The sequence below is a fragment of the Babylonia areolata genome, chromosome 2, assembly GCF_041734735.1.
Source record: "Babylonia areolata isolate BAREFJ2019XMU chromosome 2, ASM4173473v1, whole genome shotgun sequence".
Classification (NCBI taxonomy): Eukaryota; Metazoa; Mollusca; class Gastropoda; order Neogastropoda; family Buccinidae; genus Babylonia; species Babylonia areolata.
This window is the reverse complement of record NC_134877.1, coordinates 27,621,294-27,635,603: the sequence shown is the minus strand read 5'-3', so window position 1 is coordinate 27,635,603 and position 14,310 is coordinate 27,621,294. Positions and strand designations below refer to the sequence as shown.

The following is a 14,310-nucleotide window of genomic DNA, read 5'->3' as shown; positions in this document are numbered from 1 at the left end:
GGGCTGGGAGTGGCAAGGGAGGTACGAGGGGCCAGAGGGGGTTAACACAGTCCTGATTTGTTGACGTCATTTGTTGACCGTTGTGGTGGAGGTGGTGCAGGTGTGTGAGATATGGGGGAAAGAGGGTGGTGGGGGGTGTGGGGGGATGATTTATTTCCAATCTGTCCTCCTCCTTCATCTGCGATGAATGTCTGCTCGTTCTGCACATGACCGACTCGCTCAATAATAATCGTTCAATAATAATAATAATAATAATGATAATGATAACAATAGTAATAATCATGAAGAAGAAGAAGAAGAAGAAGAAGAAGAAGAACAACAACAACAACAGCAATAATAACAACAACAACAACGATAACAACAAGAAGAAGAACAAGAACAACAACAACAACAACAATACCAACAACAAGAATACAACAACAACAATAACACGAATAACAAGAAGAAGAACAACAACAAAAACAACAAGAACAACAACAACAGCAATAGCAACAACAAGAACAACAACAACAACAAAACAAGAAGAAGAACAACAACAACAAGAACAATAATCCACTTCCTGTTCACCTCCTGTCTGTCAGTCCAGCCTTCCTGATGCCTGACGTCTTCCTCTGCAGGTCCTGTCTGGTGCCATTGACACGTCATGGGATGGCAACCCGGAGAGACAATTCGTCTGCCCCCTTCACACTACCCTCGCACACAAAAAGACACAGACAGACACAGACACAGACAAGCACAGACAGAAACACACACATTCACGTACGCGCTCGCACACACACACACACACACACACACACACACACACACAAAACAAAAAAACCTGAATAAATAAAGACTGAAAGACAGGCATTCTAGGCAATTTTTATTTAATCCCATCATAGAATCCAAAATAGAGAGCAACAACAACAGCATCGATAAATTAATATGAAATAATCATGTGTGTGTGTGTGTGTGTGTGTGTGTGAGTTACGGCTATGCAAGGTCTGTAACATGTCTGTGATTGGGAATGAGTTTCATTTCATAATGGAATATCCAGGTTTGATTGATTGATTGACTGATATGAATACTTATATATACCGTCTATCCTGGGTCGGAGACCAAGCTGAAAGTGCTTTACAGACACGGGGTCATTTACACATCAGGCTGCCTACCTGGGTAGTGCCGACTGACGGCTACCATTGGGCGCTCATCATTCGTTTCCTGTGTCATTCAATCAGATTTCAGGCACGCACACATACACACTCAGGCAGACATGTAATATTTAACATTTTAGGTGTGTGACCGTTTTGTTTATTTACCCCGCCATGTAGGCAACCATACTCCGTTTGCGGAGGTGTGCATGCTGGGTATGTTCTTGTTTCCATAACACCGAACGCTGACATGGATTACAGAATCTTTAACGTGCGTATTTTATCTTCTGCGTGCGTATACACACGAAGGGGGTTCAGGCACTGGCAGGTCTGCACATATGCTGACCTCGGAGATCGAAAAAATTTCCACCCTTCACCCACCAGGCGCCACCCAGATTCGAACCCCGGACCCTCAGATTGAAAGTCCAACGCTTTAACCACTCGGCTATTGCGCCCGTCCGGTTATGATCAATTGCGAAATAGATATATTCCTAAAAAAAAAACTGCTTGTATCCAAAATCGGTTGTTGATTTTTATGCTGAAAGGAAGCAACAAAGGTCATTTTAGCTATAAGTGACATGATTAAATTTGCAAATATTGTCTAACCACACTTTTGGGGTTAAAAGACATTTGTGCTATCTCAACTTTTAAGTGACATTGTAGTGTGTTTGGAAATGTTTGTTCTGGGCATGAAAACATTATTTTTATAGTAATCCTCCACACTCCAATAGGAGTGAAAAGGTAATTAAAGCTTGAAACTTGAAACGTGTGTGTGTGTGTGTGTGTGTGTGTGTGTGTGTGTGTGTGTGTGTGTGTGTGTGTGTTAATCCTCATGCAAGAAGATGACAGACACGAGAGGATCAAGTCAGGGTTCAACTGGTGGGTTCACACTGACTACAGTTGTACCGGTGCTCAGAGGTCTCTGCCATTTTCTTCCTTCAGGTCCAACAGGGGCTGTGTTGCTTGGCGTAGTTTGGGGTTGATGGTTATATACATTTCCTTCTATCAGCCTTTGTGTTGCCCTTCAGGATCAGTTGGGGTATAAGTAAAATTGAACTGAACTGAAATAACCCCTTCACAGATCTGTCTATACAGTCACAGCAGATTCCGCGTTACAACTCACACATATTAACAGTAGAGACCGCTCACGGTTGAGTAAATAAAAAACAACAACATATCATCAAAACGAACACAGTGTTGCCACTCCACACAAAACAAACCGCAGATGCACAGCGTGTGACGAGTGACAGATGCCGTTGTTACGGATGTCAGCAGATTTCACCTGGCCTCTGCAGACTTCAAAGACAGGTCCAAGCCTTTACTGGCCTCGGAGGCAGTGGGGGAAGCTGGACAGACAGGGGGGAGGGAGAAAGGATGATAGAAATAAGGGACGGGGCTGACTGGCGGTACACACATCCCCAACGCCGCGTGCATGGCTGTGCGCAGCTGCGGGAACAGCTGAGAGTGGAACGGAAGTGACGTGATGGACTGCATGGGAGATGCAACCGGAAGTGGCATCCGATTGGCTAACAGCCCCACGTGAGCGGGAGGAAGCACGGAGAGGGGAGGCAAGCAACCTAAAACACAGAAGACGACTGGTAACAGTGATTGATAGAAACATGGCGAACAACTCACTGGCAGCCTGGTCACAAAAACGAAAAAAAAAAAAAAAAAAAAAAAGAATGGAGGGACACATTAAATACCTCTATTGAAAGGAGAAACAAATAATGATGATAACATTGGGGCAATAGCGGAATGGTTAAAGCGTCGGAATGAGGGTCCCGGGTTCGAATCTCGGTGACGGCGCCTGGTGGGAAAAACGTGGAGATTTTTCCAATCTCCCACGTCAACATATGTGCAGACCTGCTAGTGCTTGAACCCCCTTCGTGTGTATACGCACGATAAAGATCAAATACGCACGTTAAAGATCCTGTAATCCATGTCAGCGTTCGGTGGGTTATGGAAACAAGAACATACCCAGCATGCACACCGCCGAAAACGGTTTATGGCTGCCTACATGGCGGGGTAAATAAACAAAACGGTCATACACGTAAAATGTTACATGCCTGTCTGAGTGTGTATGTGTGCGTGCCTGAAATTTGATTGAATGACACAGGAAACGAATGTTGAGCGCCCAGTGGCAGCCGTTAGTCGGCTCTACCCAGATAGGCAGCCTGCTGTGTAAATGACCCCGCGTTTGTAAAGCGCTTAGAGCTTGGTCTCTGACCGAGGATAGGAGCTATCCATATCAATCAATGATAATAACGACGCGATGACGACACAATTGATGATAATGAAGATGATGGCGACGATGAAGAATAAAGATAATGACGACGATAATGATGATCATAAATGACGATGCTTATGATGAAGGTTACTACAAAGATGTCAACATGAACGATAAATCACCCTCTCCACCCCCACCCCTCCTTTCACACACTCACAGAGCGGGTTGACCCCGTTGCAGAGGTCATGGTGACGGGTCAGGAAAGGTGAAAGGTCGGGAGGTCGGGTCAGCAGGTGGGAGGAGAGGTCAGCGTGGCGAGGGAGGACGAAGGGTGACCTCATCCACTGACCGCTGACCGCCGCCACCCGGGGTACCTTGGACGTGGTCATCGGCGTTCCTGACCCACACAGACACAGACACTCTGTCGTGCACAATGCAGTACGATACGATACAATACGATACGATACAATACGATGCGATACGATACGATACTATACAATACGATACGATACAAAACGATACGATGCGATACAATACAATACGATGCGATACGATACGATGCGATGCGATGCGATGCGATGCGATACGATGCGATACGATACGATACGATACGATGCGATACGATACGATACGATACGATACAAAACGATACGATGCGATACAATACGATACGATACGATGTGATACGATACGATACAATACGATACTATACGATACAAGACGAGACGCAACGCAACACAACTCAACACAGCACAGCACAGCACAGCACAGCACAGCACAGCACAGCACAATACAATACAATAAATCCGAATGGAAATCATGTGTTCATCCAAAGACTCATCACTCACAGAACACAGCCTCTCAAACCCACGCAACGCCATGCAATGCACTGCCAAGACTTTTTCTTCTTAACATACCGTCTGATTCCTCCATCTCCGCTTCCAGGAAATTGTCTGGTGTCTCTCTGGATCTGAACAAAAAGCAAAGAGCTGACTTTGACATACTTTACAGTTACAGTGAGTGAGATGCGAAGCACGTTCTTAGAGATACCCTGGCAGTTTCCCTTTTATGAAAAAGTTGAGGAAGCAGAAGGGGGAAAACTATGACGTTGAGAATGATGACAATAAAAATAATAATTATTAATGATGATGTTTAAATCGACGACAACAACAACAAAAAATTAACAGCAACAACAACGACAACAGCAACAACAACGACAACAAAAACAGCAACACTATTCTGCCAACCTTTTCCGAGTCTCGTTCAAGCCGCTATCCAGAGACGAGACTTGAACAGTGGACTTGCTCTCCTCGATTTCCAGTTTGGTGACGAACGTCACTTCCGGCAAGGGAAAGAAGTAGATGTTGCCGAAGCCTCCTGCTCCGTTAGGAGTTACCTCCTCTTCCTCTCGCACCACAATCTGAGTCAGATAGCGCTGTCCGCTCTGCAATGACAGCTGGAGGGGGGGAAGGGGAGGGGAGGAGGGGGTCAAAATGATCAGCTTTCAGCCAGGGTGACACAGGTTTCCTTAAAGTATGCACGCGTGCACACACACACACACACACACACACACACACACACACACATACAAACAGACACGTGCACACGCATAAATGCACGCGTGCACGCGATGCGCGCACATACACCCGTATACATATGAGTGTTCACGCTCCCACGTGCACTCAAGCTTGTATACAATCACACACACACACACACACATACAAGAAAGCATTATAAGCTCACACATGCAAACGAATGCACGCACACACGCACATCCGTACACACATGAGGGTTCGCGCTCCTATAGCCCACTCATAATCACTCACGACCAGAACAGACACACACACACACACCTATTCTTCAATCCCCCCCCCCTCCCTCCCCACACACGGAACCACCACCACCACCTACTTACACCATCCCCAACACCGGGATCGGCGCCTGCCACTGAGGTCAAGGTCGCTGTCAACTTGACCTCCCCGAAGTTGACCTTGACCTTCATCCAGGCCAGTCCTCTCATGGGCGAGGAAGGGTGCATGTAGGGTGTGACAGAGAGAGGCCGGGAGGACCCTCCCAGGAGAGGGCCCCACAGACCCTGCGCGGTGTGAGCGGCCTCACAGTCGGCGGCTGTCACGTGCAGCCACACCGAGTACAGGCGGCCAGGGTCAAGGCCGCGCAGGCTGAAGCTGATGACTGGGCTCATGGTCCTGGAAGTTTCAGTTTCACTTTCACTTTCAGCTTCTCAAGGAGGCGCCACTACGTTCGGACAAAATCCATATACGCTACACCGCATCTGCTAGGCAGGTGCCTGACCAGCAGCATAAGTGAAAACGCTAGTCAGGCGTTGAGTGCATGCATATAACATATCTGTGTACCTGTCAGAGTGGACCTTTCTTCTACATATATATTTTTTTCTCCAGAAAACAACACTTTGGTTGACGTGGTTTCTTTTATCCTGAGCACCAAGTGCGTGTTGCTCATAGGACCTCGGTTTACCGTCTGATCCAAATGACCAGACGCCATTTTCGTTTCCGGTCAGACTTGGGAGGGAGGAGGGTAGGGGGGGGGGGGGGGGGGGGGGGGGGGGGGGGGGTCCAGGAAGGGCAGAGGTGACTGGGTGTTGGAGACAGGTGCTGGCGGTGTTGGGGGTGGGGAATGAACTAGGTTGGTGGACTGGTTCGGCTGGTTGGGGGCTTGGGGGGGGGTGTTGATTGGGTGGTTCGTGTGGAGAGGGTGACTGGCTGGTTGTTTGGTGTGAGTGGGGTGGTGGGGATGGGGGTAAGGGGGCAGGGGGACCTAGAATGTGGTGAGTAGGCAGGTGTTAAAACAGACAGGGGTGGTGGTTGTATGGGTTAGTAGGTGTTAAAACAGACAGGGGTGGTGGTTGTATGGGTTAGCAGGTGTTAAAATAGACAGGGGTGGTGGTTGTATGGGTTAGTAGGTGTTAAAATAGGCAGGTGTGGTGGTTGTATGGGTTAGCAGGTGTTAAAATAGACAGGGGTGGTGGTTGTATGGGTTAGTAGGTATTAAAACAGACAGGGGTGGTGGTTGTATAGGTTGGTAGGTGTTAAAATAGACAGGGGTGGTGGTTGTATGGGTTAGTAGGTATTAAAACAGACAGGGGTGGTGGTTGTATAGGTTGGTAGGTGTTAACATATACAGGTTGGTGTGTGGGTGATGTAGTGGGCTTGATAGGTGGGTAGTGCGGGTGGTTAGATGCGTGGTTAGTTGTGGTGGTGTTGGTGTTGGTGGTGGTGGTTCAGACGTTTGATCGCGAGATAGATGTGTGGTATGGTGGCCGGGTGTGTCTGTGTAATTAACTGGGTAGGTAGTGCGGTACTGATATGCACAAAGGACAACCTTGAAAAGAGCTAAAGAAACAACAAATAACCAGTAAACCCTGACCTGCCCTCAGCACTGATGACCATCCTGGAGCCACAGGCAGCAAAGCTGTGCCAGATGTGCGCGTCCTGTAGCTTGAGCTGTACCCCCCTGTCCTGTTTCATGGCCCCTGCCCTGCCTCTGTGGTCCTGTAGGCACATAGCACTGACATAGTTCATGTTTCATGGCCCCTGTGTGGTCCTGTAGGTACATAGCACTGACATAGTTCATGTTTCATGGCCCCTGTAGGCACATAGCACTGACATAGTTCATGTTTCATGGCTCATGTGTGGTCCTGTAGGCACATAGCACTGATTATAGTTCATGTTTCATGGCTCTTGTGTGGTCCTGTAGGCACACAGCACTGACATAGTTCATGTTTCATGGCTCCTGTGTGGTCCTGTAGGCACATAGCACTGACATAGTTCATGTTTCATGGCCCCTCTGTTGCCATGTAGGCACACAACAGGACCGAAAGGCAATCAACTGGGCGTTTGCAAACCATGCTAAGGTTTTACACACACACACACACACACACACACACACACACACACACACACACCACTTACTGTCTGTCCAGGACTGGTTCTGCCCCAGGTCACACGGGAGGTGTCAGCAGACGCCGCACCGTCAGCCCCCCCACACCTCCTTCCCCCGCCCTTCCTCCCGCCCCTCCTGGCCAGGGGAGGCTTGAACCGCCCCCCTCTCTTGGCCGGGCCCCCGGTGGAGGGCTGCCCAAGCCCCCACGCCCCCACCCCCACCCCCACCCCAGACAGGCCCTGTGCGGATGGGGACGTCAAGGACTCGGCAAACTGCTCGTCAGCACCAACACCAACACCAACACCGTCCTTTTCTGAAGCGGCGCGTTCCACCGTGGTGGTGGTGGTGGTCTTTTCCTCGGGGTCTGTGACGGTGGTGGGGATGGGGGTGGTGACCCCTTCCCCCTCCTCCTCCTCCCCCTCCTCCACAGACACGGAGTCCAGGCCCCGGGAGTGATCGGCTAGAGAGACGTGCTCTTCCTCCCTGTCCTGACAGACGTCGGCGTAGAAAGCTCGCGGATCCCCACAGCTGGGGTCGTCCTCCTGGTCAGGGTGGTGGTGGTGTGAAGTGGGAGGAGGAGGAGGAGGAGGGGAAGACCTCCCTCTAGGAACGTGAGGACGGACGACATAGGGGGGCATGCTGGTGGTGGTGGTGGTGGTGGAGGGGGTGGTGGTGACAGTGCCGAGGAAGCGTGCAGGAAGCACGTGGGGCAGAGACAAACAGGGCAGTGGGGGCGGGGGACCTCTGCGCGACTCGGGGGGGAAGGGGAAGGGGAGGGGGAGGGCGGCGGCGGAGGACAGCGACAGGGAAGAGCTTACCAGCCGCAGGTCCTCGGGGAGGTGGGGGTGGGGGAAGGAGTGGTGGGGGCGGAGGAGGACGGGGGTGACGGTGGTGGCCTTGACCCGCGCCGTCTTGGGGCCCGCGCTCCTGGTGGTGGTGGTGGTGGTGGTGGAAGAGCCGGGTGGCGGCGGGGGTTTGTGCTTGGGGTCTTGAGTTCGGGTCCCGTCTGGTGGGGGGATGGGATGAAAGGTGTTATACAGCACGGGGCGTGTCGGACAGCAAAGGACGGCTCTGGCCACTATGAGCGTGAGTGAAACGTCACCACTGTCGTCGTCGTCATCATAGTCATCATCAATGTCATCGTCATCATCAACATCATCAGCGTCATCGTCGTCGTCGTCGTCACCGTCGTCGTTATTTTCCTTACCAGCAGTAGTATCATCATCAGCAGTGACAGCAGATGTACCAGTAGCAGTTGCTATGGTAGCAGTAGAAATAGCAGAAGCAGCAGCACCACCACCAGCAGGAGTGGTGGTAGTAGAAGAAGTAGCAGTAGTAGTAAAAGCAACAGAAGTAGCATCAGCAGCAGAGCTAACAGCAGCACTTATAGTTGTAGCGGTAGTTCGTAGCAGTCATCGCTGCAACACTAGCAGCAACAGAAGCAACAGCAGCAGCAGCAGCAGCAGCAGCAAGAACATCAGTAGTTGTAACAGTAGTGTTGTTGATGTTACTGAAACGAATTCTAACTCTGTTTTCAGGAGAACTGTTACAGTGGAACTGATGTGTGCTGGTAATGCTGTGTGTGCGTACGTAAGTGCGAGTCCGAATCGCCGAACTATTTGCAGCCAAAGCTTTCTGTCAGAGCTGCTGGATGTCATTAACTGCACGTGCTGTCTGTGTGTAACTATATCGGTTTAGTGTCTGTCAACTCAGGTAAAAGATACGTCAGTTCTGTCTCACCTGATCTCGAAAAGAGTTTCTTTTTATCTTCAGACCTGAAACACGCGGATTGACAGATTTACAACGCGTGAAACATTTACCTTGGAAAAGAGGGGAGAAGGGGGAGAAGGGAAAATAAAACACCCCCCATAATGCTATAATGTTGAATACAAAGCAAAATGGTAAACTCACAAACAGACAGGCATTTTGAAAATGCAGCCAGGTAGACCGATACATTATAGAAAGAGACACTTAAATCAGATAGGATCAGGTTGGTGAGAGAGGCAGATGATAGTACAAATACAGAAGACATTCCGGTACATGGACAAGTCGACAAAGCGAAAGTCAGTCAGACTGACAGACAAACAGACACACTTATAGATGTGATTAGATAGGTAGGTACACGTTGGTAGGTAGGTAGGTAGGTATGTTGGTAGGTAGGTTGGTAGGTCGGTAGGTAGGTATGCAGGTAGGTAGGTTGGTAGGTAGGTAGGTAAGTAGGTAGGGTAAGTAGGTAGGTAGGTTGGTAGGTAGGTATGGGGGTAGGTATGGGGGTAGGTAGGTTGGTAGGTAGGTAGATAGGTATGGAGGTAGGTACGTTGGTAGGTAGGTAGGTTGGTAGTTATATAGATAGGTATGGAGGTAGGTAGGTTGGTATGGAGGTAGGTAGGTATGGAGGTAGGTAGGGCAAGTAGGTAGGCAGACTGGTAGGTAGGTATGGAGGTAGGTAGGGCAAGTAGGCAGGTAGGTAGGTAGGTTGGTAGGTAAGTAGGTACGTATATATAGCTAGTTATATATAAGTAGGTAGCTAGGTTAGTAAGTAGGTAAGAAGGTAGGTAAGTAGATAAGTAGGTAGGTAGGTAGGTAGGTGGGGAGATAATTAGGTAGATTCATAGGTACGTATGTTGGTACGTAGGTACTTAATCCATTAGAGAAGTAAGCAGGTAGGTAGGTAGGTGGGTAGGTAGGTAGATAGGTAGGTAGACAGATAAGCGGGCAGGTATGCAGGTTGGTGAACAAAATGGAGCTACACGCCTTTCCAGTTAATGGAAATACAATACGGACATATCGAAACTGGGATGAAAAAGCAAACAAAACACAAGAAAGAGAGAGAGGGAGAGAGAGAGAGAGAGAGAGAGAGAGAGAGAGAGAGAGAGAGAGAGAGAGAGAGAGAGAGAGAGAGAGAGAGAGAGAAGCAGACTGACAGACAGAAGAAAACAGTGACAGAGAGAGACTACCATAATCATCATCAGCAGCAGCAGCAGCAGCAGCAGCAGCAGCAGCATAACAATGACGATCACCTCAATAGCGAAGGATAACCCCACCCCCTCTACAATACTTCGTCCCCCTCCTCCTCCTCCTCCCCCCTCCCCACAGTTTGAACACGCTACACACCCAGTCACGTGTGCGTACTTGAAGCCATTGGCGAAGGGGTTGTGGGCAATCTTCATCCGGGTGACAGCCTCGTTCTGATACTGGGTGACGGCCACGAAGGTGGTTTCCGGCAGAGGGAAGACATGCTCCGTGTACCCCAGGTCCTCTCGCACAGTGATCTGGGCCATGTACTTCCGCATCGACTGCAGCACGATCTGCACGGAGCGAAACGAAACCAAGTTTGTCTTGAAGTGTCTTTTCTGACATATCTTCATATCATTATTGATAATAATGATGATGATTATAACAACAACAACATCAACAACACTAATAATAATCATATTGATGATGATGATGATGATGAGAAGAAGAAGAAGAAGAAGAAGAAGAAGACAGCCACTAACGTGACACAAACTTCCCACAGAGTGGGCTCTAAGCGCCCTGATAACTCACTGTCTTCCTGTTCCTATGGCACTTACATCGCCCTGTGAGTGCTTGTTGTTGGTGATTTTCAGCTTGGCGAAAGAGATGACCTCCTGGCACCAGAACGACCCACGGTTCGGGGAGGCGGGGTGCACGTACACCCGCTCTGGCGCGGAGGTGGGGCCGGGGGTGGCATCACTGACCTTGACCCAACGACGCTGGCAGAATTTGTACTGACAATTGTCGCAAGGGACGAGGGAGAGATGCACGGAATACAGCGAGCTGGGGGCCAGTCCTTCTAACTTCACCACCACGAAGGGGAACATCCGTCTGCGGATGAAGAAACAAAATGCACGACACCGTTTGTTTGCGTACAACACAGGTTAAACACACAAACATTCACTCACATAATAAGAAGCCCAAACCCAGTGTATATCGAACATGTACCTTGTTAAATCATAATCAAAACATCTCCTTTCGGGGAGTTACAAAATAATATGGAGAGAATGAGCCATGGTCATATTTTTTTAAGAATTTGCGCGCACACACGCACGCACGCACACACACACACACACACACACACACACACACACACACACACACACACACACACACACACACACACACACACATGATGGTGTTGATGTTGACGATGACGATGACCTTGACGATGACCGACCTGCCAGCCTTGGTGATGATCATCTCCGTGCCCTCCTGTCTAAAGGCCAGCCACAGAGGGCCGTCCATTAGCTGCAGGGTCACCCCCCCGTCCTCCCGCTCCACCCTCACGCCGTCTGCCGCCCCGATTATCTCCCTTTCCGCCTCTTCACTCTGCATCATGTCTGCTGTGAGGATGACCTCCTTTTCCACCTCTTCACTCTGCATCATGTCTGCTGCTAGGATGACCTCCCTTTCCACCTCTTCACTCTGCTTCCTGTCCGAAGCTTGGATGACCTCCCTTTCCACCTCTTCACTCTGCTTCCTGTCCGAAGCTTGGATGACCTCCCTTCCCACCTCTTCACTCTGCATCCTGTCTGCTGTGGTGATGACCCTTTCCGCTTCTTCACTCATCGTCTGCATCAGTCAGAGAGGTAATGATAATGACCATATTCTATACATTGTCAGAGGTTATAGTAATGATCATGGTCTGTACAGTCAGAGGTGGTAGTAATGATCATGGTCTGTACAGTCAGAGGTGGTAGTAATGATCATGGTCTGTACAGTCAGAGGTGATAGTAATGACCATGGTCTGTACAGTCAGAGGTGATAGTAATGATCATGATCTGTTCAGGCAGAGGTGATAGTAATGACCATGGTCTGTACACTCAGAGGTGATAGTAATGACCATGGTCTGTACAGTCAGAGGTGATAGTAATGATCATGGTCTGTACAGTCAGAGGTGATAGTAATGACCATGGTCTGTACAGTCAGAGGTGATAGTAATGACCATGTCTGCACAGTCAGAGGTGATAGTAATGATCATGGTCTGTACACTCAGAGGTGATAGTAATAATCATGGTCTGTACAGTCAGAGGTGATAGTAATGACCATGGTCTGTACAGTCAGAGGTGATAGTAATGATCATGGTCTGTACAGTCAGAGGTGATAGTAATGACCATGGTCTGTACAGTCAGAGGTGATAGTAATGATCATGGTCTGTACAGTCAGAGGTGATAGTAATGATCATGGTCTGTACAGTCAGAGGTGATAGTAATGATCATTGTCTGTTCAGTCAGAGGTGGTAGTAATGATCATGGTCTGTACAGTCAGAGGTGATAGTAATGATCATGGTCTGTACAGTCAGAGGTGATAGTAATGATCATGGTCTGTTCAGTCAGAGGTGATAGTAATGATCATGGTCTGTACAGTCAGAGGTGATAGTAATGATCATTGTCTGTTCAGTCAGAGGTGGTAGTAATGATCATGGTCTGTACAGTCAGAGGTGATAGAAATGACCATGGTCTGTACAGTCAGAGGTGATAGTAATGATCATGGTCTGTACAGTCAGAGGTGATAGAAATGACCATGGTCTGTACAGTCAGAGGTGGTAGTAATGATCATGGTCTGTTCAGTCAGAGGTGATAGAAATGACCATGGTCTGTACAGTCAGAGGTGGTAGTAATGACCATATTACGTGCACTGTCAATCCTGAACAAAACAAAGCATAAAAAATGGAGGTTTTGTTTGCGAGGTCACGATTGTCTTTTCTTTCTCAATCTTGCATTTAAAAAATCGTAGCTGGAAACCATAAGTCAGATGAAGATAATCGTTTTCTCAGTTCTGAAGTAATCACATTGACAACGAAGATGGTGATGAAAAAAACGAAAACATTTAAGAAAAAAATAAACCCGATTGTATGATAGTCGTGTCCGACTATGACCACCAGGACAGCAGAGGAAGCAACTGCTGTTTCAACTCTCTGGGCTATAATTGGATTATTGTGGAAGCTGTCTTGTGACGTAGACCCAATTATTACTCAACAAAACTACACGGTTTCCTTCATCAGATGAATCCTGTCAAAATAGTCAGAGGACCTGTGGAAAACTACCTGCTGCTAGTGAGGTGGTGCTGTCAAATGCCCAATTTCCTCTTGCACTGATGATCCATTTTCTCCTCACTACCACATGCTCCTGTTCTGTTTGTCAGTTTAGTTGTTCTCGCTGTTCTCTGTTCATGCTTAACGTTGCAGTGCGTACATCTCTACCTACAGAGACCTGTGTCACATGTTAAGTGTATGTAGGCTGTATGTCTACATTGCGACAGGACTAAATAAAGACCTTTGCCTTGTCGAATTTATTATATTGCATTATGACATTTTCAAATACAATATTGTATAACCAAACTACTATGTTCTTTTGAAATTGTGCTCAATGTTTGGAAAATTTATTTGAATGTTTGTAAACATAGCTTTTCTTTTTTTTTTTTTTTAAAAAAGAAAAGAAAATATAGTAAACAAGCAAATATACAAACAAAGGGAAATGAAAAATGTGAGCGCAGAAATCTGATGTTGGAAAAGATGATCATGTCAAACTATTTCTTCAGTTTATTTGTCTGTTTCAAGAATAAAGAGAAAATCATGTGCCAACGTAAATGAGCGAGAGAAGAGTGGAATACGGAGAGAGTGGCACGGAGGAAGACAGAGAAACAGAGACAGTGGGAAAGAGAAAAAAACACACAAAGAGAACAAATAAACAGAAATGCAACCTTACAAACAAACAAATAAACAAACACTTATCATACTCACACTCTCCTTCACAGAAAACGATGCTCACTTAGATGACAGTGCACGTAACAACAAGCCAGACAGACAAACACTTGTTGCACTGGCGACTCAAGAAAGACTCAACACACACACACACATACATACACGTATAGATTACAAACCAACAGCACCAGCCTCGTTCTGACGCCCGGCCGCCATGCTGGAGGTGGAGGACAGAGATAGTGACTGCCCTTGAAGTGTCGGGAGAGCGTCAGCTGTGGGGTCCTCACGGTGGAGCGATTAGGAAATGGTGT

The 14,310-nt window shown here is 48.0% G+C and overlaps 1 protein-coding gene across 1 annotated transcript; it reads right to left on the bottom strand.

Moving 5' to 3' along the window:
* Nucleotides 1–975: 975 nt before the first annotated feature.
* On the bottom strand, nt 976–14,135 carry LOC143277156 (uncharacterized). The gene is made up of 13 exons (XM_076581918.1): nt 14,039–14,135; nt 11,474–11,868; nt 10,851–11,124; nt 10,411–10,586; nt 9,019–9,053; nt 8,000–8,284; nt 7,308–7,642; nt 6,763–6,887; nt 5,273–5,564; nt 4,605–4,813; nt 4,275–4,327; nt 3,575–3,754; nt 976–2,707 (listed from the first exon to the last, which is right to left on the bottom strand). Exons 2-13 carry the CDS (start codon nt 11,863–11,865, stop codon nt 2,409–2,411), a joined length of 2,655 nt encoding a protein of 884 aa, XP_076438033.1. The 5' UTR covers nt 11,866–11,868; nt 14,039–14,135; the 3' UTR covers nt 976–2,408.
* Nucleotides 14,136–14,310: the final 175 nt, after the last annotated feature.